We start from the raw sequence: 26135 nt of genomic DNA on the forward strand, positions 1-26135 counted from the left end.
CCCCTCAAGGCGTTGCACTCGAAAACACATTACCAACATCTAGATTCCAGCGATCGTGGCAGTTTCTCGACGAATTAATGCCTTTGAACGTGTCAGTACGCGTAACTACATATTGAGCACCTATCCGCGAGCTTTTAGAGCTTCAACTTGTATTCCGTTTCATCTGCTGATCGTTCAAACTTTGATAGCATTGTCGAGATACTGAAGCAAACGACTCATCAATCTAAGAGATGGCGGCGGCGAATAATAAAAAGACAACACCACCACCGGCTTCCTGGTCCTTGAAGGGCTTCATAGCCAACAACACGTCAAGATTCATCTGGTTTTCTGGCATTGTGGGTGTAATATATCTCATTGGGAAATATGCCCAAGCTAAACTCAAGGAATACACTGACAAGATGGCTATCGAGAGAACTGCCAAAGAAAAGTATGCTATATCCCTATTCCTCTGTATTGGTGGTTTGTTTTATGGTGTCCTGGTGTCAAACATTCAACCATTTGAGCTGTATACTCACTCTCAATGTTCACACGTTAGTTTACGGAAGCGATTTGAACAGAATCAACAAGACTGCTCATACACAATCATATCTCTGCTGCCCAATCTGAGTGAACAATTACTCAATGGACTGAATGTTGAGGCAATCACCACAAAGTTACAACAATCACGTAAAGAAGGAGCATCTGCTGCTCCTGCTCCCCCATCTTCTGCTGGAGAAAAGACCAAAATGGAATTATGGGAAGATGTGAAAATACTCAGTGCGTAATCTGTTCTTGCAATCATGCCACGGCGAAAACGACAATTATACTCACACACTCCTCACACGCAGGTTTCACGAGAACTATATCAGCTGTATACCTCATAACGCTCTTGACTGCACTTACACACGTCCAACTGAACCTGCTGGGTCGATTCATATATCTCGACTCGGTAAAAATGTTTACTCAAAAGGACAAGGAACAAGAAGTTGCTGGTGACGCTGGTCCAAAGACTGGTCTGAATATAGAAACGGAACGTAAATTCTTGACTCTGAGTTGGTACTTGTTGAATGTTGGATGGAGAAGTTGTGTGGATCGAGTTAGACTTGCTGTAGATAAAGTCATTGCAAGGTGGTCCCAACAGTCGTTCTCCGCTTTTGTGTCGCTTTTGGGAATAAAATACATTACTGAAAATGACTCTCCTGTTCTCTTAGTATCTCACTGAAACAACAAACTGACTACAACAGCATATTAACCATGCTGGATCAAGTTCGAGCTGAAGTAGATTTCATCAATGGTGATCAATCCAAGCCCTTCAAGTAAGCACCTCATGAAAATGTCTCCCTTAAGCTATGGTGAACACTACACGCACAACCATCGTGTTCTCACACCTCCAAAATCTCCATAGTTTGACACAATATCTGCTGCCACCAGAAGGTCAAGAATCTGAAACATTACGTGAAGGAGCTCCATTAAATCAAGTCAGACCAAGCGATCCAAGATATGCAGTCGATGATGAGCTACTGAAACTGTTGAATGAAACTCGGGACTTTCTTGAAAGGTATGCTGGAAGTCATTTATCCTCTTGTTTTCATGTCGTTCAGCATGCCCATCTAACAAGAACTCTTCAAAACATATCTCTCGCCACAAACACAGCCCTGACTTCCGTCTAGTCCTACACGCATCACTAGACGACGCGTTCAACACTCTAGCTCTCCAACTGCGCCCACAATTCTTCCCACAAACTACCACCTCATCATCTGCTGATCCAAAATCCAAGATTACAGAGATTGACGACGAGACTCTACTACGCCAATTACGAGATGGAGAGTCATATTCGGTTAGTAAAGAGGAGAGTAAAGTTTTCCCTTTAGCTGGTGTTTTACCTGCTGTTAGTCGACAAGCTCATCTTGTGATTAATGGATCTCCGAATCACTATATACAGGTAACTGAAAGAGTGTGCTGTAGATGGCTTGGACTGTGAGATTGAGGCTAATTTGGTTTATGTATAGGTATTGACTCGCCAACCTGCATTGATGGCATTCTCTGCTATCATATATACTGCCTTCGATGATCCAGAGAAGTAGAATACGAGTCTCTGTCTGATTGCATCTTGTAGTAGTCTTTTGAATATAAGAACTTTGAAGTGTGATTACGTGCTGTTAGCGCAGTTCCTTAGAAAATTGCCGACTAATCGCTTTCCTCGTTTTGAAGCTAGATCAATCCAGAATAAGCCTTCTTTTCCTAGATACAAGAGAAATGATCTGACGAATGAATGAGCATACATTCTTGGATAATGGTCGCTCTCACTCTGACGGCTATTCGTGAGTCAAAAACACATTGCAAAGTTATTGGAAATTTTTCATGAAAGAAAACAAGACACATTTGAGGTATCGATCGCTCATACCAATATCCATATTCAAACAATAGGAATAGATTTCAGGCCTGTCAGCTCTTTACTGCAGCACAAGTGCTGAAATCTGATGAGAGACATCAAAAGCATGCCAGGGATACGAAGAGACGACAATCGTGAGGCCGCAATTATGTAGAAGGAATCCGATGGAGATCCATATTTACGCTACGATTTTTATTTCAATCTAGGCAAGCTGAAGCACGTCACCGGGCTCTCGAAGCAAAATCTCGTCAACGTCTAGATGACGCCATAAATGAACGTCGTGAAAAGATGCGAGCAATATCAGCATCAGTTAAATCATCACCAACATACCGTAAAACAGCTGCTAAATCTGGATCTTCTTCTGCTGCACAAACTCGAATCAATACTGCAAGCACTGGACACAGTTTTGTGGACAAACAACCAGATATAACGGCACTCGTTATGCCTGATTTCTCTGAATTCGCAGCACAATTTGGTCGGATATCGCCTCCCAAAACACCGCAATCGTTGCTTCGGACGAGTCGAGAAAATAATAACAATGACGATGAAGGCCCGAAACGCATCATCAAGGGACGAGAATTGGAAGTAGTAGACGGTGCAGCACGTCCATCTCACGCTGTAGTAGAGAAATGGAAGGCTATAGCGAGATTACCAATCCAACTACCGCAAAACGCCTCCTTGTCAAGTCAAATGGTTAGGAAATACTCTCGGCCGAATTTAATGAGTGCCAGTGTCCGGGGCTCTGTAGTTACGTTACGGACACCACAATTTGCACCTGCACATCGAAACGTGAGAATGCCTCCAAGTCCAATGTTGAAGAATGTTACGCTTGGATGGAGTATGGTCGACATTGATGCATATGAGGCTTCGTCTTCTGGTGACGATGATGCCGAGTTTAGGGATGCCAGTGCGAGAGAGATTCATAGTTATGATGATGATTCTGATGATGGTTATGGAGATTCGTATTCGGACGATGATGAAGAAGACAATGATGCGTCTAAAGAATGGTCGAATGTACAGTCTGGAAGTGTTAGTAACAATGAGGATGAAGGTTGCCAGCCGTCACGGCCTCCTTCAAGTAAACCTATGCAGCTGCCACAACCAGTAGTCGAGTCTTCAAAACCAACCACGCCGCATTCACGGCCCCCAACAACCAATGCTGATCGTCCACCGTGGGTTGGCATTGGTACTACCAAGGCACCTGTAGTATCGTCAAGTGCGAGTGCAGCAGCCGCAGCTTCAGTTCAAAGAGTTAAGGAAGCAAGAGCAGCTGCTCTAGCCGCACGTAAAGCTAGTAAGGAATCGACTTGTGTTGAGCAACATCAGAACCATCACCAACCACCACGGCAACCACAATATCAGCCACAGCATCAGCAACAACAAGCACAGCAGGACGTAGCAGTGGCAGCTGAACCAAGAACAAGACCAACAAGCTCAAAACGGCCCAAAAGTCACAATACGAAACAAAGTCAACATCACCACCATCATCAAGATCAAAATCACCATCAGCACCAGCATTCAACAGATAGCAGCAGTAACGAGAGCAAGACACCTCGCAAAGCTACATCTGCAGCACCAGTATTATCATCTTCAGCAAAGCATGTCTCAGTGCCAGCGGCTGCACACAAGTCTCCAAGAGCTGTATCGTCACGTTTGCCGAGGGCTAAAACGGCTTCTGAGAGTGCAAGGCCGACTACTGCGGTGTTTGTGACGAATGGGCCTTTTCTTAAGAAGTTTAAGGATGACAGAGGTATGAATGGGCAAAAAAATAGCATTCCTTTATAACTCACTCCCAGTCTGTTTGGGAAACTGAATTTACTCACGATTCTGACATCTCCGTTTCTGTTTAGTGGACTCTCTTGAATTCTTCCTATACGCAGAAAGTCTATGCAAAAGCGGAAACCTAACTCAACATCAAATTGAAGACTCGGTTGAAAAATGGGCATCCATGGATTCAGACTCGAGGACTCTCTTTCCTGCCTCTAACATAAACCAAACCAACAACACAATCCCAGACGCCAAATCATTAACCTCGTTAAGACCGAATCTGCAACAACGACGCCCTAGCCAAGTTTCGGCTATATCACCATCACCCTCAACAGCCGCACCCACGACGACAACACCAGCAATATCAACAAAGAATGAGATTCAAGCAACCAACAAACCTACGATACGATTCAATTCAAACAATAGCATGCAATCGCAATCAATTGATGGATTGAGCCAACCAGTACAAGCAAACCTAAATCCAAAACCAGTATCACATGCTCGCAGTTTCACTAGTACCGAACTACTAGGCACCAAACCACGTCCTGCCATACCGAAATCCTTTGGTTCCCAAATCAACATCCAGCCCACAAATACGATATCAGCATCACATCAGAACGTGTCATCGACAATGCCCAAATCACAGCCAATAAAACCAGCAGTATCTATAACCCTCTTCAAACCAGAACAAGACATCGGAACAGTGCAATTATCGACCATATCTCTCGACAACCGCGGTAGTAGAACCAAACTATCATCGACATCGAATCTGGATCAGCACAACCCGAGTAGTGTGACGAGAAGGCCAGTTGCCAGAGGGACCTCTGTTATAATTCCTCCTGCTGATGATGATACGAAAAGTATTGACTCGTTGATTTCTGAGGAGGAGAGATTGAAACAGTCGATTTTGAGATTGAATGAGTTGTTGTGGACGCGTCATGGACGGTAGTGTGTTGAATATAGCCAAAAGTAATTATATTTGTGTGTGTTCTTTGTCTTGTTGTGTTGCATTGCAGTTTCAACGTGTCAGATTCGAAACATGAATTATTGATGAACGTACGAGAGTATCAGAGTCCCTCTTTTATTAGCGTTCGGTGGAGGTTTGTCGCAATGCGCCCAAAACGGCCACCATTTCAACCAACAACAGTCAAACAAGAAACTAGTTCGGTAAAAGACAAGAGGCAAACGGATTGTATATAGCCACACATCCAATTCAGCCTCATAGAAACAACTCCCAAGGTCTCATTACTCGAAAGAACCCTTTGCTCATCACACACTTGGCATTATGGCTAAGTTCAATTGGTCAACATGGGCTCGTATACAAGCACTTGCTGCTGCCTTCTGTAAGCTTATTCGATCATCGGTATTATACATATTGTTGTTGCTCTCTAATGTTCGTTTCTACCATTAGTTGTGCTTACAGGGGGCGTCATCAGTGTCTTTTACCCAAACTTGTATCTGGCCTTTAGCAACATGTAAAGCTCCTTCAATTTCCTCTTTATTTTATTAATTTCAATCTTATTACATCTAATCTTTCTTCCTTCTATCGCCAGCGCCATCCCAATGGCAATCATGCTACACGAATACCCAATCTCAAACACAATCAACATCTCCAACTATTATATCCGAGCAGTCGTCTACTTGTTTTGCTGTGCTCCAACCATGATTCAGGCTCCTACAATCACGGGTGGGCTATGCTTGTTGTGTGCTGCTGCTACGTATCTGAGGGCTGCCATCAATGGGGAGAGCTTTAAGAGTACTATGGCTGCGGCGGGGTCTGGAAGGGGTGGTGCTAAGAAGGCTGCTCCGAAATGAGGGTGGAATTTGGCCAAAATGTATAAATTCTTTATTTAGAGGATGCAAAGTGACGTGGCGATCCCAGTTATCATTTCGTTTGTGTCAAAACAATAGTATATAGTTATTCAGGGAAACGGGTTCATAAATACAGTTCAGTAAATTTATATCTGTTATGCTTGTCTTTTATTTTGTTATCTACAATATTCTATCACTGTGCAAAAGAAGCCTTACTGGTCAACTCGTTCTACATCTCGTCTACAAGATTTCCATGGCAACTGCCTTGGATGATGACGACCCATTCGCATCAGGTAATGGAGGACTAACCGGCAACACAGCACCTACAGACAACATGGCATCAAGAACAAAGAAATTGTTCAAGGGTTCGTCATTTTGAGCCATAGTTTTGATGATTTCTTGTGCGAGGATACCACCGACGATAGCACATACTGGTGCTAGATCGCGACCTAGCATTGCAGAGATCGTCCTAGAGATAACCAAGTTAGTGGACATAGAGCGAGGTTGGGAGATATTCGTTTTGCTCTTCAACTACATACCAAAGCTGATCATCCTTGATCACTGAGGCCTCCAGGGATTGAGACTCTAGATATGTATTCTTGAATGCTGGTAGAGCTTCTGCATCTTGCTTTCGGGTGGGTAGGTGACCATGTTGTTGTTGGTACTTCAACACAACTAGGGAAGAAAGGCGGTTACAAACATACAGAATAAGCATCATTTGCCGCTTGAGATATGATCTTACTGATAAAAGCAAGGAAGAGAGGTATAGCAATATTTTTTGTTTGTTTTCTGCTCAATGGCCCCCACTTTTTCGTCAGGGCATCTTCCAATGCAACATAATGTGACTCTCGTTGGACTTTCGATATTTTAGGCGTGTCGCCTTTTGATATGCCTGATTTTATTTCTCTACCAAGGCAGAATGTTAGTCGTTCGTATTATGATTATGGAGGTGTTTTTGGCTCACTTGACGAAAGAGTGAAGCATCAAGTCACAGAAAAACAAGCCGTGGAACCCAGCCATGACGCCAGCATAGAATTTGATGCCGTGTTTTCGACATATGTTGTCAATGCGAATCTAAGTGCAACAAAGACGAATTGACGGTCATGGTTGCCACATGTACTTGATTTCTCTTCATACCATGGTCGCCAAGTCAGCACCCGACAAGACCACAAAGTCAAATCCAGCGAAAAAGTCTTCTGGCATGCTTCCTACATCTTTAGCCAGAGCAGCGACTTTGACTCTTGGATTCAAGTTGAGAATACGTTCCATAGATGCTTCAGCTCGCTAAGATTGATGTAAGTTGGTAAGCACGAGCATAGGATGACACTCAATATGGTCTTTTTTTTGGCTCACATTCTTGCCAATGTCGGATTCAGCTATAAAGAACTGCGCGCCCAAATCGTCCACAGAGACTTTAGCACCATCAGCGACGGTCAGTGCTCCAATACCTGCCAACACGAGATTCTTGCAGACTTCGTTCGTTAGACCTGTTAATCCACCGACGAGAATGCTTGAATTCCTCATCCTAGAATTTGATAAAAGTTAGCTTGAGATCAAAACATTAAATCAAGTGGCGAGCAGCCATCCTCCAGCGAATGCACATAATAATCCCATATATTATAAGTTACCTTGTTTGAGCTTCCATACCCCATAATCGTATTTGCCTGTCATATAACGCGACATCATCCTGGGTGAGAGTTGATGCAGCTTCGGGATCTGTTTCTCGACGAACTTTCTTATTGGAGGACGGCGCAGATGAATTATCAGCCTGACTGCTGACGTGCTCTGATGGATGAGCTCGTTTGGACATTGCTACAAGATGACTGCCTCTGATGAATTCGTGTTGTGAAGAATTGATGAAGGGTGTCGCCGATGTGAGGCCTTGGCATTGCAAAAATCACGTAGAATACCGTGTTAGTGATCTAGAATCGCTATTTTGATACGATCTGGGGCTTGGTTTGGCCAAACCGACCTCTATTGTGCAGAATTCATGACCTTTGCGCGATCAATGACGCTTTTCACGGCCAATAGACCAAATCAAGAGGAGGACGTTTAGCGGAGCACTCTTTCTATTGTAAGAATGAAGATGGACGTAGCTTACTTGTCGTAGAGTGTCATTTGTGTGTGATCGTTCGAGTAAAGACCTTTCAACGAATCCAACACGAACAACCAATACCAAACCGAAGCAAATAGTCAATTCCAAGGAAGATTGAATACATCTACGATGTAAATGTGACCCGGCTTCACAAAATTTATAGTGACGTCGTTCAAGGGTTGCCCGTGTTTTTCTTGAACAAACATCCTTCCGGTCACTCCCTGCCTGCTCCGATTTCTTCCTCGCATCGTCAAGGGCCACTATCTTGACTTTTCACGGTGCTCGTTGAACTCTGTTGCAGTCTGTTCCTCTTCAGCTAAAACTACCTGCTACTCTGTCACAATCATCAAAAAATGGCTACTGCTGCATACCTTGCCCCATCCAATGGAAAGAAGTTTACACTTCAAGAAGTCGCAAAACATAACACTGAGGACAATGCATGGGTCATCATTAACGATCGAGGTGCGATCTTGGCTCGAACTAGTGGTTCATGAACTTTGTGTTGCATTGAACTTCATGACCTAAAACCGACTCATAAACCTTTTACTGCACGTCAGTCTACGACGTCAGTGACTATTTAGATGGACATCGTAAGGCTTCAGACTGTCTTTGCACTTCGAAGCACCATTTGCACCAGTCGACCGAGATTCGACATACTCAGACTCCACTGAGCATCTCCATTGATCACGATGACTGAACGTCGTTTTTCCATTTATAGCGGGTGGCAAACGTATCTTGCTCAGTGTTGCGGGAAAGGATGCAACTGCACAATTCGCCAATTTCCACAATGTCGCTGCTGTTCTAGGTTAGATACAATTTGAGAAGAAGTATTTGTAGCAAGCAGAACTGACCTAAATACCGTACATAGCTACAAAGGCCAATGCCTTATACATTGGTGATTTGGATCAAGCTCACAAGGAAGCTCCCAAACCTAAAGGAGAACTTTTCGGTGAACTGATTCCCTATGTGCGTCTAGTAATATCTTGAAATTGGAAGTTATTGAGCCTTACGTTTGCTTGGTCAAAATAGGGAGACCCCAGCTGGTATCAAGGATGGAAGACTCCCTACTACAAGGTTAGTTCGGGTTCTTTCGCAATGAATTGTGCATACTTACAAGACGTGTCATACTTTTAGGAGTCCCACAAGCGATTAAGGGATTACATGAGAGATATCGTTGATACTCACCTGATTCCCTATAACGATGTGTGGGAAGCTGACGGCCAAATTCCCAAGTCGGTCTACAAGCTTTTCGGAGAACTTGGTTTGCTGACTGCTTTTACTGGTGTGAAGGTAAGGCCAATGTTTGATTGAATATTGCCAGCGAATGCCGTGACGAATACCCTCCAATCTTAGCCATGGCCAAGTTCCTACATTGACACACCTCCACCAGTTGGAATCAAGCCTGAAGGTGGGCTCCTCTTGATTCAGTTAGGAAATATGGTGTATGTTTACTGACATTCTTTTTGTGATTTAGAATGGGATGGTGAGTTGTTCTCCTGAACGTGAAAGATGCGAATGAATTGAGTCTCCACTTAACTCTATCAAACCTAGCATTCCATTGGATGATCTGCTTGGATGAACTAGGTGAGTGAAGACTCGATTTCTGTCTTTTAAAAGTAGTTAAATGTTTTGACATCTCCCTCACATTTTCAGCACGTGCTTACTCGCCCGCTCGACAACAACTCACTCTTGGTCCATCAATTGCATTACCGGCTATCATTGGCAAGATTTGTTTTTTTTTAGTGCGCTTGTACTTCCGAGATCTGATCTGTGACGTTTTTTAGGCTTTGGTAATGATTTCCAAAGAAAGGAGATTATGCCACAAGTTATGTCAGGAAACAAGACAGTCTGTTTGTGTATTTCAGAGCCCTATGCTGGTATGATTGAAGCGCTGCGTTCAGTCTTCACTTTACGATCAATCAATCTTGACCCATTTTTTGGTGCTTAGGCTCTGACGTGGCAAACATTACAACAACTGCAGTCAAGACTGCGGACGGCAAGCATTATATCGTCAATGGCGAGAAAAAGGTCAGTTTCGCGGTGTTGAAGCCACTGTTGATCAGTCAGTTTTTACCTCTCCCTCTGTCTTTAGTGGATTACATGTGGTATGCAAGGCGACTACTTTGTCACTGCCTGTAGAACTGGTCCACCTGGATCCGGAGCAAATGGAATTTCAGTTCTAATTGTTGAACGTGGTCCTGGGTTGAAGACTCGATCGCTACCAACGCAGCAAGGAACAGCTGCCGGAACTGCCTATGTGACGTATGACAATGTAAAAGTACCAGTGCAAAACCTGCTGGGTGAAGAGAATAAGGGATTCAAGGTCTTGATGTGAGTCATTCGCACGGCTTTCTAGTTGGTATTAGAAAACCAGCTTATGTCGTGAGTATTTAGGAACAACTTCAACAAGGAACGTATCTCAATTGCTATAAATGCTTCACGTAATGCGCGTGTTTGCGTTGAAGGTATAGTAAAGGCTTTAACAATCCCTTTGACAGTATTTTGATACTCCATGTCTTCTTAGTCGCCATGAAATACGCCAACAAACGTAAAACTTTCGGCCAATACTTGATAGAGCACGGTGTCATTCGAAACAAGGCACGGCAAAGGGTCTGAAATTAAATCGACGGTCATGAACTAACGATTGCGACACCATTTGTTGTAGTTTGGTCATATGTCGCGTATGGTTGAAGCTACACACGCTTGGATTGAGCTTGTCATATATGTAAGCCATCATTGCTGTCATACTAGACCTGGTTTTTGGGCTCACTCATACATTGATTGTTTTACAGCAATGGGACAATATGACTCCTGCTGAATCCAATTTGAAGCTGGGTGGATCTATCGCTTTACTCAAAGCGCAATGCACTCAAACTCTAGGTAAGTATTACTGCACAATTGGCGAATAAGTTTGGTCCATGGCTAACTTCTAAATGTCATTTCAGAACTATGTGCCCGTGAAGCTTCTCAGATAATGGGTGGAATTGCCTACACCAAAGGTGGCCAAGGCGGAATTATTGAAAGACTGTACAGGTCTGTTCGAGGCGCCGCCATTCCTGGTGGATCCGAAGAAATCATGTTGGATTTTGGTGTCCGACAAGGTTTAAAGACTGCCAGAGCTCTTGGTGCAAAGATTTAAATGTATTGCTGGACGTTAAACCCCTAATCTAGCAAATATAAAACTGTTCCTCTGTTAATCGTTTGCTTTGTGTTTCAGATCTGCGGCCGGCGACAGCAACTGGAGTTGTTCCAGTGCTCTGAAACCCCAACAGAAACGGCGTAAGGCAAAAATGAGCAAGAAGATACTGTGTCTCCATGCATGTAAGTCCATCGTCGTAATAAACGAGCGCAGATTCTCCTTTATATTGTTCTCAACTCGAAATTTGGTTTAACATTTTTGCAGTTCAGCTACCAACACCATTTCCGAACTTATAGATTCAATGAATAAAGAGGCTTTCTCTCACGTCTCAGCGCCACTACAAGAAGCTCTTTCCAAACAGGGATATACTTTTGGTAACTCTCTTGAAACTCCTCACATCAACTGTCGAATCCTAATGTTAACCCAACCGATCCTTTCTCTTCATTAGTCTTTATCGATGCACCATACAAGGCTAGGGCATTTTTCCCTCAAGATCCAACAAAGTTCTCGTGGTTTGACTTTGCTAATGGCGCTGATTTCCCGTCTGGAAATTGGACTGGTGTTGATGAGAGCTTGTTGTATATTCGTGATGTGATTGCCAAACAAGGAGAATTCGATGGCATTATGGCATTCTCTCAAGGAACACTCGCTGCTCATGCTATCCTAGCAGAAGATCAGCTGGCAGGGAAGAAGGAATTTAAATGTAAGCCTTGCTGTCACGAACAAGGAACAAGCAATTGCATGAATTTATCGACTCAGGATCTATACATTTTTTTGTAAGAGTACCATATCCGTATCATCCCCATTTACCTTGTCAATTTTAATTAGTTGCTGTGTTATTTGGAGCGTTTGAATCTTATTACAAGCCTCACATTTCAACACTTTTCCCCGTAAAAATTGACATCCCATCAATCCATACGATTGGAGACGCCGACACCATCGCGACTCCTGAACAATCCAAAAAGCTGGCGTCACATTTTGTTGATCCAGTTCTTGTGTCGCATGCGGGAGGGTAAGTCTGATGATGACTTATTCGAGAGTGCGTGAAAGTTTGATCTAAACATTAGAGTATACTAGGCATGAGGTCCCGGGCGATGCAGCATCGATCAAAGCTATTGTGGATTTTGTGACTAGAGTGAGTAGTACTGCTTGAAAATGCAGTCTGTAGCGCTTTCGTCATATATGTTTTGTAAGAAAGTCACAATAAATATAGTTTGAATTAATTTGACACATGTGCTACTTAGTTTATGCTTTTTAAATATGTCAAGAATGTAAGAATGAAAGAAATGCAAAGAAACAGTTTGTGTTGGTCGAGGAGTGACAGAAGAGATCGAGAGAGAACCGTACGTTTCTCTATTTCTCCTTCTCGGACAACACCTTTCCGCTGACAAGGCCATCAACGGAACCGTTCGAGTTACCATTGGCCTTTGAACTAATAGCAGCATTCTTCTTAGAAGTCCCAGCTAGGCTATACGATCTCAACTACAATCAAATCAGCAGAGTTAGGAAAACGAATCGACTCCTAGATCAAAGCTCTCAAACTTGCATAAAAGTCGATGAAGAGCAATAAGTAGGATCCAATGACAAATGTGGCTACTGAAGCATGCATTTTAGGGTCAGCTGAAAAACAGTTCTCAACCGTTCGGAAACCCCATTCCGTTTTAAGCCATGGGAAGGCTTCATTTGTGAAGACGTTGTAAGCCAAATAGGATATCAGGCCAAGATCCAAGACAAATTGGGTGATTTGCATACTAAAACGTTCATCATCTTAACCACCGTACTTTGAAGGACGAGAATCAAAAGTATTGTAACATACGAGGTCAAATGCTTCTTCCACCAGATCTGACGTTTGGAGATGGACGATACAGCATAGTACTAGACACGGAAGTAGTCAGCAACCAAACAGAAAGAACAAACTCAAATCGTACTCACGTAATCTAGAAAGTGAAATTGTGAGATAACAATCTGAAAAAGGAGTCCAAATCTACTCACACATCAGGACGTGGACTGTCAAGTTCAGAAGTATCGTCCACCACACCGCAGGTTGGGGTTTCACTAAGAAGAAAAAGGCAAGCCCGGCAGTCTAAAGTACGTGTGTTAAAATTGCAAAAAGCAAGCAAGCAGGCAGGCAAGCATACAGCACTGTGGTGGTAAACATGCAAGAATTCCAAAGGTCGTTTTCTCAAAACCATAAAGCCCTAATGTGGTAGCAGAAAGATCGTTCAATGAAGAGGTCATTGACGACAATGGAAGCTTCAAGGTTTGAATGAAATTTACCGTGTCAATAAACTCCCAAAGCTTGAAGAGGAAGTTGAAGTAGTAAAACAGTTCCAATCGAGGAGTGTATGCCTGCAAGCGGGGTCGAGTTGACCGTCAACTCTACACTGTGGTAGCAAAACGACGATCCAACGCAAAAGACATCGTTTTGCTTAAATGAGACGAGAGACCACAACTCGTACCTGCTTGTCACAAACAGCGTAATTCAGGCCATGCTCAAACCACATTGGAATCAGCGGTTCCAAGATCAACATGAAGAGAATGGCCGAAGCGATAGACATGATTGCGTTGTGTAAGAATATCGGCTTCTTTAGATGGAAGGGTTCGTATCCCTTCATAATCTCCTGGCCTCCGAGCATCACAACCACATAAAATAAAGAGCAACCGGCTTTGGTCATAAATTGTAAGTTGAAATGTGAGAATCTCATTGAGATGAGCGAATGAATTGCAACCATCATCAAGGCTTCCAAATCGCCTACCAACAAGAGGCAATGAATGTCTATTGAAGAGGAGACCATCATCCCATTTGAAATCATCTGGCGAAAAGTTAAAATACTTGGCCAAGATAAAATCCAGAGCATCGTTTGTGGGTGAGGGCCAACGCATCGTGTAAACTCTCGGGTGAACAGGAATGCAATTTGTATAAATGGGAACTCTACTGAAGTGGTTGAGTGCTCGCTGTCGAACCCCTTGGTGCCTTCCATTTCTTTCTTTCAACTTTGGTCTTGCGATTTTCACTTTCCCAAGAAATAACTACAAGAAGCAAACCCAGGAAAATAATCTTACGGATGAGACTCGTGGCCTTGGAGGTGGATCTTGGTGCTGGTAGGCTGAAGATCTCTCTATGTAAAGCTACTACATCTTGGGTGGTCGCAAAATCGATTTAAGAGTTGGTTGGAGATTACAACCAATTCGGAGCTGCTTCAACTATATCCGCACAATGATTACTGACGATCCGACATGTCAAAGGTTCCGAGAAACGTGATGCGCACCACAACAACTAGCGAAAACGGAAAACCATGATTTGACCAACGGAACGCGTAGATACACTTGGCAGAATTTTTTGTAAGCAATTGGTACGCGTATATAACGCAATGGAGCAATATTAAGCTCGTGAGCTTATACTTGAAAATAATCATTTGGCTCCCAGCGGCTTTTAAGCCATTTAAACGAACGTCTCCACCCAAATTCCTGACAACCAACCCAACATTTCGACCTGATGGAGGACGATTATTAGACCTCGCATGCCTTTGTGAACTTCTAGTCAATGCAAGCACTCGTCGACCCACTAGTCGCCTAGTCCAGAACCTCTTCCAAAAGACTTGTCCAGCGTCCAATTACTCGCGGAAACCAGAAATATTTACAATCAGCAGCACTCGAAGTGAAGCGCGACTCTAGCAATCAGCACGTCTCAAATGGACGGACTTGACCATATTATTGTTTTCGCCGCTCCTGCCTTGAACGACTCAAAGCAATGGGTACAGCGAGCTCGAAGCGTAGCGGGCCACGAAAACGACCTGGTCCTCTTCTCTTGCTTACTACTTTCTTCAGAAAACGCAAGGCATCGAATTCAAAATCCCGACATGTAAGCTTCAAGGGCAGTGTCGTTTCGTCTCTATGTTTCCAACCTATTTCTACGGATTCCCTTAACTAACTAAACCTCAAATCTAGACTGAAGTTCCAGAGAATACATCTGCTGCTGGTGGAGATGAAATCTCACCAGCATTGTTGGTCCGTGTTGGGAGCTTGGTCACAAGAAAGTTGTCAACAACTCCAACCAGGAGGAGCAGTCGATCAAAAGTATCTTCCTCCGATAATGAAGACCAGCTAGATTACTGGCGAGACCCTTCGGTGGGTCATTGTCTCAGCAAACGCCTGGTTTTGAGTGTCGGGATCTGAATATTCTTTCATCCTTAGCTGCCTCTAGTATACCATGAGCTATTCAACCACCCTCCTATCACGCTCACGGAATATCGAGCCAAACAAGGCTACGAGCCGCGAGAACCTGATGAGCTTATGATCTCCACGGACGATAGGATACTTGTTGAATTGACTTTTGCTGATGGTATTGTACAGCTCTCTTCAATTGGTTGTTGTATTAAGGCTCAAAGACTCTTTGTAGGTTGGGCGAGAGGCCTGTGCTTGTCTACCGGTCTCACTGGAGTCATTCCTCTGGTTTTACTGCAGCCAGCCACTGCTGATTCAACTTCTCTAATACTACCATCAGAAGGACACGTCTTTGATGTGGCGTTAAGCTACCAGTACGCTTGTTTCTGATTCATACAAAAGTTTTACAACAACACCTGACGTATCCCGTCCAATAGTTTTGCAAACTACGATCAAGTTGCATGTCTAGCAGACTATCTCAGAGAACGAGGCCTCTCTGTTTGGATGGACGAATTTCAAGTTTCAGACACCTTCTTTCAACTTGCTGCTCAAGTAATAGTGTCTAGCCATGCCATTGTACCGTGTATCAGTTTCGAATATGAGGTATGTTTGATTTAGTCCGCTCAAATCAAACGGTGATTTTAACAGCATCAACGCGACATTATCAAGGGATCTGATGCGTGTATGCGGCAACTTCAGTTTGCTCTGGCCGTCAAGCCGAGACAATTCATCGTACCGATACTGTTGAACCAACCGTTGCCAGATACTGTCGACATCCAAACATATCTAAAATCCTACGACTTGTCTCAAACGGACATGGAATCTCAGCTGCCACACCTGTATAGTGAAATTCAAGCCATAGCCAAACCAACTGATGACGAAATAATACCCTGGCCCGAAAATTCTCTGCTGCCCAACCCAGTCACACACATTGAAGCAAAACCAGACGTTGAATTGGAGAAGCTTATAACTCCACCTCCACGTGAACGTCCATCTGAGTTACGTAACTGGTTGAAACCGATAAATCTTCGTCACGATATGAACGCCGCCAAACGTAGACGATGGGACGGAACGCAAACGTGGAGTATGACTGCTATTGAGACTTGGATTGCAACAGGTACTACAAGAATTTGCTGGGTAACTGGAAGTGAAGGTGTCGGAAAGTCAGTGCTCTTAGCCAACGCATCTGCAATGCTCAGTTACCGGAGTCAATTAGCTGCAACATTCATGTGCTCGTACAATCAGCAGCAAACAGTCACCCCCGTAAATTTGCTTGCCACTCTAGCCTTTCAACTAGCACAAAAAGGGGCATATAAGCACTTATGTCGTCTGAAGGAGGAAGAACCTGATATATTGGCTGTTGGGAAACCATTACACCACGTAGTTGATCAGTTACTAATCAAGTCACTATCGAAATCAAAATACTCAAAGGATCGAACAGCCATAGTCCTGGATGGATTCGACAACTTGGATTATACTCAAGGGTTTCATCTCGCGACGCTAATATCCAAGATCCCCAAGGGCGTCTGCTTCCTAATAAGCTCCAGACATCCACCATCGGCTGACTTGGCTCGAACCACCACTCTGATAGAACTATCCGGAAGCAATCATCTTAACGATCTTCGCACGTATGCAAAGGGTATCTATGGAGAACAGGGCCAGAACGATAATATAGTAGAAACAAACGTCAAGAATGCAGGTGGATCCTTCTTGCTGCTGACGGTTGCCCACAGAGTACTGGCATCAAATGAGCCGTGGCCTGAGGGAACGAGCGAAACACGAATAGACGTGCTACTTAATCGTGTCATATCTGAATTGACTGAAACAGACATGGAAGTATATAAGAAAGTCGCTGGAGCTCTAGTATCGTTACGGCAACCATTATCTGTTGAAGCTCTAGGACGGTTGTTGGGATTAGGAGTATCTTGTGTGAAATCCATAGTTAGAAGGTTAGATCCGTTGATTGTAGTAATAGGAACCACCATCCAGATCCATAAAGTCATTTTTGACTTCGTGACATCACCAACAAGATGTTTATACTACATTGACAGAACCGCTGCCGAGTATCATATGTGCCGGATCTGTCTCCACCATCTAAACGCGTCTCTGGCCTCTGATGTGGGCTTCAGGAATTTGTCAGAGCAAGTGGCACGTCTGCAAGGAATGGTCAAGCCAACGATGCTTGAACATCTTCAATATGTTTGCAGGTACTGGGCTAACCATCTGGACGATACGCCCTTTGACAAGTCAACCGGACTGGATATCCTTGTAGGGCACTGTGGACCTGCGTTAATGATAACGGCAGTGCAGAAGGGGTTGGTTAATGTGGTTAAAGCTCTTGTACAGTTTGACGCTGATCTCATTACAGAGGTGGATGAAGCCAAGTATTTTTATGTGCCGCTGGTTGAACAGGCTAGGAGGCTGGGATTTGATGATGTGTCTGTGGTATTGGATGCCGCCCAGAAGTAGTTTATGGAATTCGATTCACATATGTATGTTTAGTTCGCATGGAAGTAGTGTATTTAAGATTGGAAACCCGTTGCTGAACACGAAAGTAATGTTCTGCCCATGATTCACTCTTTATGTTCTTTATACGTAATATACAATGCTATGTATCATCATCGACATCGTCCGACAAATCCAAAACCTATACTAAGTAATATACAACGCTATAAAATCCAGAACTTTTCTTGTTCACTCGCTATTCTAACATGATGGTAACCAGCACCAGGTGGTTTATAATGACAGCACAGTAACCCTCTTCTTCTCGTTACTTAGTTACACGACGCCAACCATTCCCAAGTTACATCCACGACGCCCTGTACGGGGTCAGCAATCAGTTTGTATACGGTGTCTCCATTTGGACTAGGGTCCCACAAGTCAATGTGGACGGGATTCAAGTAGTCGCAATTCTACAATATGGTTGGAGAAAGTCAACAACTGGTCATTGCGACGAACATCAGGGATTCAAAATTCAAACTTCAGCTTACGACGGGATCACAGACATCAATGACATGGACGGGACTGAGTGTGCCTCGAGGACCGGTAATTGAGATGCACTTGCCACAGAACTATTTGATTTGATAAATCGTTTGTGTTAGGTACCACAACATTGTTTGAGGAATTGCATGAAAATTTTGAGGATCTTGTACCTTTGGATCATAATCAATCGTGCTCATGCCCGTCATTCCGTTGATTGCTATTAGCAAGCAAATTTGAGTCAGTACACCCTCACGTAGTCAAACTCAGTCTGTTGCGAGTCACACATACCAACTCCGTATTGACCATGTGGCATTGGGGTATTGCCCAAGCACAATGTTTCAGTATCATCAAAGTACGTGACGAATCCTTTAACGGGTGTCATAGTTTGACTGGGGTTGCTAGCAACGCAGTCCTGATCGATGTTGGATCCACAGCCACACTTGGTCTGGTGATTTAGGATGTATTAGTTCAACGCATGGAGTCGATAAGAAAAACACAAGTTTGAAGCGCGAGTGTGGTTGAACCAGTAACGCTTACGGTACAGTCTCCAGGATGAGGCGTGCCAGTTGGAGTTGGAGTCGGTGTTCCTGTGGGAGTACCACCGGTTGGAGTTGGAGTAGCGGGTGTCCCAGCTAGAGTGGTTCACAAGTTGCCTTGTTAGTCTCGAAACTGCAAAGTTTTCAACAACAAACTCTTGTAACCTACTGGGTGTGGAGTTGTCACTAGTGGGAGTACCACCCGTTGGAGTTGGCGTAGCGGGAGTTCCAGCTGCTAGAATGATTGAGAGATTGCCTGATCAGTCACGAAACTACAAATGCCAGAAGAAAACATTCGTAACATACTAGGTGCTGAGTTGTCACTGGTAGGAGTTGCGCCGTCACTGGTCGGTGTCGAGCCATCACTGGTTGGTGTTTTTCCGTGATGCACTTTTCCTGCGTCAGTTGGAGTTGACCCGTCACTAGTGGGTGTTGAGCCACCATCAGTGGGAGTGCAATCTGGTAGATCAGTTGGGGTAGCTCCATCACTCGTGGGATCAGATCCGTCGCTAGTTGGAGTAGGAGTGCGTTGATCACCAGTTGGTGTTGCGCCGTCACTAGTTGGTGTTGACCCATCACTGGTAGGTGTTGATCCGTCACTGGTAGGTGTTGATCCGTCACTGGTAGGTGTTGATCCATCACTGGTTGGAGTTGAGTCTGCAGCTTGCTTTCCTGGGGCTGGATTCTCAACAGCTGGACTATCAGCGGCTGTGAAGTAGAAACGTGATTAGTAACCAACCAATAGTGTCCACCAAGTAACCAACTAATAGTGTGATTCACGTTTTCCCGAGTAACAAACTCGAATGACAAACAAAGGAGGCTTACAAGGTGTTCCATCACATGTAGATAAACCGACATCTGATATCTATAGTAGCAACATCAGATCAGTGTTCGTTCGAAAAATAAGTCTCCAAACAGAAACAACCTTAAAGAGAGACCCATCGAATGGGTTGAAACTATCAAAGACAATCTCTTTGACTCGTTGCATTCTGGTTTTGTTACTGTTAAGGATGTCCTGGATTGGTATCACCACTTCGAATGGTATGCCAGGTTGTATTCCCTCTGTGTATCCACAGATCTGGACGACTACAAAGTGTGTTGAAAAGATGTGAGTACATAGCGATGGCAGAGACATGCGATGCGTTCGGTTCGGACAACATTCATTGGGAACAGTGCAACATACATGATGCATCAGCTTTCGTTATACAGTCGTTCTCATTCCAGCTGATTCCCACGTCCATCATGTAATCCGCATCGGGCAGAGTTAGATTAAACTTTATGTACGAGTAACCCGATACATCGAAGCATGATCCATCAGCAGTGAAGGATGTTTCAAGATCTATAGCCATGTGCCAAATCACGGATCAGTCACCGAGTCCATCAAACTGTTGAGATCAAATGCCACTCACTTGAAGATTTGGATGTTGGATATAAATCCACACTGCCATCAGCCTGGATGGCATTAGGGCCCACATATTCGTAGGTGGTATAACCTCCGAGACTGTTTCCCTGAGCATCAAAGTGCGCGACTGGTAGGGAATTACAGGTTGTTGCAGCTTGCGTAGTTGTTAAAAGGACAGCTGTGCACAGAGCACCAACAATTGCTTTTACCACAGACATGCTCTCTGAATTTGTTCAAAAATGATGTTAGATATACGCGGAAAGTGCAATAAGTCCAGACGAAAAGGCTTGGTGGGGCTAGAGGTCCAGAACGTTTACCTCGTCTGATACTCTGTGATGGCGTCGCTAAGATCAGCACTCTATGTCCAGTAATGTTGCGATACTTGTTGCGAATCACTCGTTGAGTAAGAAGTGGAAGAAAAGATATAAGCTACGGCAGCTCCGAGGCTCTTCAACCATTGGTTTGAAAAAAACGAAGAAAAAGGAAAAGTTGATTGGAGCTGGCCAAGCTCTTAAGATGACAGCAGAAGGTATATATCAATTGAATCTAAATGTGTTAGATTGTCCATTACTATCTTATTTATCATTATCTCTCACTTTCACGTGTTGTAATGCGTGTTTGCGTCCGACAACGACAACAATCCCGGAAGCAGACAAGAGGATGAAAACAGCCAATCGTGTCTCTGCGGCAAACTTCTTTGGTGGGTTTTAAGAGGTAGGAATGTGCTAACCACAAAAATTCTGAAATCCGAATTTTTACTGCCTCTCTTGTTCGGCATTCTGCGCACGCCAACAACAAGACCTGCAACTTGAACCGTTTACGCGATTGTTCTCCCTGTATGCACAATATAAAAACTATTCATTACAAAGGCACGTTACTACAGACAGTCTACATTTCAGGCCTCTTGGGCCTTAGTTTCTCTCCATATAGTTGCAGAGGTATCAGATGGAGAGTTGCGACAGCAAATACAATAGCACAAACAGTAAAAGTCCAACCATCTCCGAGAGCGTGGTCCATTTGAACAGCAAAGTTCGGGGTTATCGTAGCTAGCAAAAACCGGAAGAAAGCTGTGCCTGAAGAAACAGCTCCTGCCATCCAAAAGTAGGCATCGACCGTGTAGGACGAAGAAATCGTGAGGATCCACATCATACCAATGCCATTGAAGAATAGGAAGATTATCGGTACAATATAGTGCAAGTTGGACTGCAGAGACCAGCCATATCTAAGGTATTGGTGTCAGTCCAGGTCGTGGCGAGAAAGCTTTTAGAGCAAACGACAACTCTTTTTACCCGATGATACCAACTATAAAGGAAGCCGCCCCCACCCAGACAGGTGGCAGTCGATACTCCGGGAGAGCGATTCCACCATTCCTTGCTGCCATACGGTTTCTCGACCAGTCGGACCTACGTAAGTGTTATTTAGCAGTGTTTTCAATCAACAAAACCTAGAAACTCTCTCACATTCGTCCTCCGACGAGTGCTCCTATCACGTTCCCTATAGCAGCTGAGATTAAAACGAGACCATTTTGTGTCGATGAAAAGCCAAACTTTTGACTAAACGTAGAGGGCTAATACCAACACAATAGGTTGACGTTAGCCTGGTGTGAGAACGGGCATACGATTTCATCCTACAGCTTACCAAGACAGTGACGTATAGATAAAAGATGGAGAATGCCAACCCAGCATACAGTGCCGGCATAAAAATCGCCAAGTATCGGAGTGTTAGAATTGCTGCGAACGGGTTGAATACAGTCTTTTTTACACCAGGCCGGCCTGGGAAGTGAGTTTCAGGTAAACCAATTAAGACTGCGAAGAAAGCCAGTATTCCACAGACAGCTTGAGCATAAAAGATGGACCTCCATCCAATAGCGTCTGACAGCGCGCCTAAATGATAGACGATTTGTTTGCAATGTGTCGAAATTGTCAAACAGGCAAAAACTTGAAGTTTGTTGCATAGCGAACCTCCTATAGTTGGAGCTACAGCAGGGGCAATTAAGACACCAAGAAACTGTTTGGGTGATATGCAATCAGATCATAGATCAAGAAAACAACAAAATGTTTGGAAACCACGTAACCACAAGTACTCAGCTCTTACCATTAAGCCCATTGCACCACCCCTATCCTATTAATATCGGCACATGAGTCTGAGTGAGCTCCACATCCACGTATAGCGGTCCGCTATGCTGAACTAGACAATACCTTTGGTTCGAACATATCAGCGATCGAAGCGCCACCAACGGCCATACTACAGTATAAACGTAAGTATTACTATGTGGTTTCAGTTCAAACAAACGAAGGACACTTACGATCCAGAAGCAGCCAATCCCTGCAAAAATCGCATACACAACATGTACACCATAGAAGGAGATAGCGCAACAGCCACAGAGAGAATGCAATACAGCATTGTACATAGTAAATAGATTGGTCTTCTACCCAATTTGTCAGAAATCGGTCTGTTTCAGTGAAGCAAAAGATGATCTACGATTAGCAACGACCAAGCTGTAGGTGAACAACATTGTACTTGCCCAAGCAGTAAAGGCGCAAACCCGAGTGAAAAGATGTATGTACTGATAGAGGCTGAAACGAGACTCTGGGTGGTGTTTAAGGCATTCACTATTACGGGAGTTACCTAAGGGCCACCGTGTGAGTTCAAAGACGAGAAGCAAACTAGTATCGGAAACTTGCTGGAAGAAACATTGTTGAGCTCAACGGCCCCAACGTGCCAATAACTAGATGACTTCTAGCGTTAGAATCTTGTTGTGTGGGCCCATTTCAATCTGATCTGCAATCCACGAATTGTGCAAACATACCTCCAATGATAGCCAGACACCGGTATTTCTTGCTCTGTGACCAATGCGTTGGCATAAGAAATTCGATCTCTGCTGGTGGAGCATCGTCAACGACCTTCAATTCCAAGTCATCGTTTCCTTTCTCCAAAAGTTGTTCCTGTAACATTGCAGCAGACTCTGGCACTGGGGGCTCCGGCATGGCTGTATATATCGATCTACGCAAAGAATCCGTCGGTCCTTTAATGAATTCCTTCGGTAGGCCTTCTTCGAAAATCGCAGTTGCGTCACAGGGCAAGGTACATCCTGATGACAAACGTCGAAAAAAACGAAACCAACCGTGAGTAAACAGACACGTCAAGCTACAGCGTCGTGGTAGTTCTTTTCTGCCTATTTCCTACTGCCTTTTACACGCATTTAGGCATATGCTCACGTAGGATCAAGCCCCATTTTGAAATGAGTTTCAAAAGAACAAGAAACCTGTAATAGACTAGACTTGTATGTGATTAAATCTAGTGCAAATTTCTTGGAACTAATCAACGTGGGCGTCCACTCAAGATGGAAGGGTTTGGCCCATTTGTGCCACCGTGTACTGATGAGTTCCACATATTGTTTAAATTCAATTTTACACACTGGAGTATATAATCTCTATAACCGATTCAATCCTAGAACATACTCAATTATTACAGTTAGACCCCTTTCTAAGGTTTGGTTCCGTCAAAACCACCAAACACCAAATTGCGTCCCCTTGGATTACAAGTCAGTTTCATCACAAAAAGCCAAATTGCGTCCCTTTGGATTACAGGTCAGTTTCATCCTCTACTTGAATTACTAGAGGATCAATAGCCTGGTCAACGACTTTTGCTTTCGGTGGCCATCCAGGTGGTGGAGTTGGTCGATACTTATGACCATTTTTGATCATGAATAGTATGGAAATCGATACAATGAGGTAGAATCCTGCTGCAATCGTATACATCCATCCATTTCCTAAAGCTGCGAGCATCTGCGGAGCAAACTCTATTGGACAAAGCGTTTTATGTTAGAATGCTTACGCTCACAGACGATGTCGAGATTGGACGTGCCTGGAGTAACGGCCGCAAAGAGCATCCTCAGCATAGCACCTCCAGCTGATACAGTGGCAGCTTGCCAGACCATAGAATCTATACTATATGCACTACATATCACTGATATGGCCATGGTTGCTGCACCAGAGAAGAATAGTCCAATCAGAGGGACGACGTAGTTTGCATGATTCTCGAGAGACCATCCAAACCATATTAACCCGACTGGCATGAGGACTACAGACGGACCAAGAGCATATAAACGGTATTCAGGCTGGCTCATGCCATTATTTCGTGCCACAAGCCTCTTTCTAACATAGTCTGTAAATCTACCACCTCCTAGTGCTCCAACAATAAAGCTAGGTTCATCGAGGCGAAGTGAGCAAGGAGTCAATGAAACGAGAATGAATCAAGTACTATTTACCCCAATGCGTTTCCAAGCATAGCTAGTCCAATTTGGGTTTGTGTAAAGCCGTACACAGTTGCATATGTTGCTAACAAGTGCAAACAGAGTGAGCCAGCGAAGATGGAAATAAGTGTTGGAAAAAAATTACCTGGTAAACACACTGCTATCAAATAATATATGCCAAAACCTATTCCACCGTAGAGAGCAGACCAAATGATGGCGAAATTCTTCAACACTAATATGGCAGCAAATGGGTTGTAGGGCGCCAGTTTGCCATTTTCGTCACGGAGAGGACGATACGATTCTGGCAAGAAAAATAGCAATGGCACGAATACGATCCCACCAAGTATCGCCTGGAGCCAGAATATGCTATGGACAGAAAAAATCAAGAAGTGTCAGGCAACCCATTCTTCGCTGATGACAACAAACCATTCTTAAGTAATGAGAAAAACCATTGAGTGGAGCTCAACAAACCTGCGCCATCCAAAGTGATCGCTTAAAGCTCCAGAGACACTTGGTGCTATTGCCGGTGCTAAGAGCGGTCCTAGCATCATAACTCCCATCATACTACGAAGGAGGAAATCAGAATCTCGAATACACTCCAAAAGTTTCGTTCAAGAAATAACACAAACACGTACCTTCCACGCTCTGATATACTGTACATGTCTGCAACACTAGCTCCACTAACAGCACCACTAGCGCTTGCAAAGAAGGCTTGCGACAGTCGAAGAACGATTAATGCCGCAATATTCGGCGACAGTGCACATCCTATTGATGTCACTGCGTATGCAAGGACACTCCAAACATAAATAAATCTGCGACCGAGACGCTCTGATAGTGGACCTAGTAAAACAGGTCTAAAAAAACAGAGTGAGCAGAGTGCAGTTTGGAGTTTAAACTTTAGGTTTAGGGAACCGATTCCTAATTTGCGAAACGATTCGTTTACCCAAGTCCAACCATCAGAATATATGTTGACACGGACGTGTTGACCACGTTTGCTGACGCATGGAAATCCGTCTCTATATGAAATGACAGAGCCATGAGCATTTCAGATTTGATAGTGAAAGATCATTGGAACCAACCGATTGCAAGTAATGCTGGTAAAAATGCAGTCGTTGCCTAAACCATGAAGGCAACCAAGAGTCAACTCTTTTCCCGTGATTGTAACCACGATCCAAACAACATTCTACTGACCAACGGTACTAGGAAACCTGCTGCCCCTATCAAAAACATTGACAGATTCTTCTTCCATCTTGGCCAGTTCAGTGCATCAATGGGTGGTAACTCCTTGTGTTTGAGATGTTTGATTATTCCGTTCCGCTGCTTCTCGTCATCATCATGGACGACTACTACTTTTGGATCAATTATATTTGATTTCACATATGGGGTTGGATGCGATTGTTCGGTTTGTAGAAGTCTCTGCGTTGTAATGTCGAGACTTGTTTTGGAGTCGTTTTTGTCATCGTCTTGGACGACTGGAGGGAAGTCTACATTCCAAAGTGCTCTGGCACCCTCCGGAGGCTCGAATTGGTCCATATCTCTATCAAATGCTAATGCATCCACAAAGTGACAAAGATCCGACCTGTGTTTAAAATGTCACGCTTTTGAGCCAGTA

The 26135-nt window shown here is 43.9% G+C and overlaps 6 protein-coding genes across 6 annotated transcripts; 2 read left to right on the forward strand and 4 right to left on the reverse strand.

Annotated features, from left to right (window-relative positions):
- Positions 1–230: 230 nt before the first annotated feature.
- SmJEL517_g00566 (uncharacterized protein) lies at positions 231–2063 on the forward strand (the record flags this gene model as incomplete). The annotated part of the gene is made up of 7 exons (XM_031166495.1): positions 231–427; positions 536–756; positions 828–1107; positions 1191–1295; positions 1385–1537; positions 1633–1921; positions 1989–2063. The coding sequence occupies 7 exons, from the start codon at positions 231–233 to the stop codon at positions 2061–2063; spliced, it is 1320 nt and encodes a 439-aa protein (XP_031027382.1).
- A 4127-nt stretch (positions 2064–6190) lies between these two features.
- SmJEL517_g00567 (uncharacterized protein) lies at positions 6191–7760 on the reverse strand (the record flags this gene model as incomplete). The annotated part of the gene is made up of 7 exons (XM_031166496.1): positions 6191–6419; positions 6490–6625; positions 6693–6856; positions 6915–7024; positions 7088–7234; positions 7304–7475; positions 7579–7760. The coding sequence occupies 7 exons, from the start codon at positions 7758–7760 to the stop codon at positions 6191–6193; spliced, it is 1140 nt and encodes a 379-aa protein (XP_031027383.1).
- A 638-nt stretch (positions 7761–8398) lies between these two features.
- SmJEL517_g00568 (uncharacterized protein) lies at positions 8399–11184 on the forward strand (the record flags this gene model as incomplete). Its single annotated transcript, XM_031166497.1, has 17 exons — positions 8399–8507; positions 8764–8850; positions 8914–9011; positions 9075–9119; positions 9180–9335; positions 9399–9453; positions 9520–9528; positions 9597–9629; positions 9699–9776; positions 9830–9922; positions 9994–10073; positions 10138–10376; positions 10440–10510; positions 10570–10655; positions 10711–10770; positions 10838–10925; positions 10991–11184. 17 exons carry the CDS (start codon positions 8399–8401, stop codon positions 11182–11184), a joined length of 1581 nt encoding a protein of 526 aa, XP_031027388.1.
- A 1522-nt stretch (positions 11185–12706) lies between these two features.
- SMI569 (very-long-chain 3-oxoacyl-CoA synthase) lies at positions 12707–14067 on the reverse strand (the record flags this gene model as incomplete). Its single annotated transcript, XM_031166498.1, has 6 exons — positions 12707–12935; positions 13001–13059; positions 13323–13382; positions 13462–13533; positions 13644–13849; positions 13941–14067. The coding sequence occupies 6 exons, from the start codon at positions 14065–14067 to the stop codon at positions 12707–12709; spliced, it is 753 nt and encodes a 250-aa protein (XP_031027389.1).
- A 7089-nt stretch (positions 14068–21156) lies between these two features.
- Positions 21157–22671, reverse strand: SmJEL517_g00570 (uncharacterized protein; the record flags this gene model as incomplete). The annotated part of the gene is made up of 8 exons (XM_031166499.1): positions 21157–21490; positions 21558–21671; positions 21729–21835; positions 21907–22151; positions 22230–22275; positions 22363–22389; positions 22467–22512; positions 22574–22671. The coding sequence occupies 8 exons, from the start codon at positions 22669–22671 to the stop codon at positions 21157–21159; spliced, it is 1017 nt and encodes a 338-aa protein (XP_031027580.1).
- Positions 22672–23852: 1181 nt separating this feature from the next.
- Positions 23853–26056, reverse strand: SmJEL517_g00571 (uncharacterized protein; the record flags this gene model as incomplete). Its single annotated transcript, XM_031166500.1, has 9 exons — positions 23853–24070; positions 24106–24473; positions 24539–24608; positions 24669–24889; positions 24995–25087; positions 25159–25377; positions 25467–25539; positions 25603–25639; positions 25715–26056. 9 exons carry the CDS (start codon positions 26054–26056, stop codon positions 23853–23855), a joined length of 1641 nt encoding a protein of 546 aa, XP_031027579.1.
- Positions 26057–26135: the final 79 nt, after the last annotated feature.

The sequence above is a fragment of the Synchytrium microbalum genome, assembly GCF_006535985.1.
Source record: "Synchytrium microbalum strain JEL517 chromosome Unknown SmJEL517_scf0002, whole genome shotgun sequence".
NCBI classification, from domain to species: Eukaryota; Fungi; Chytridiomycota; class Chytridiomycetes; order Synchytriales; family Synchytriaceae; genus Synchytrium; species Synchytrium microbalum.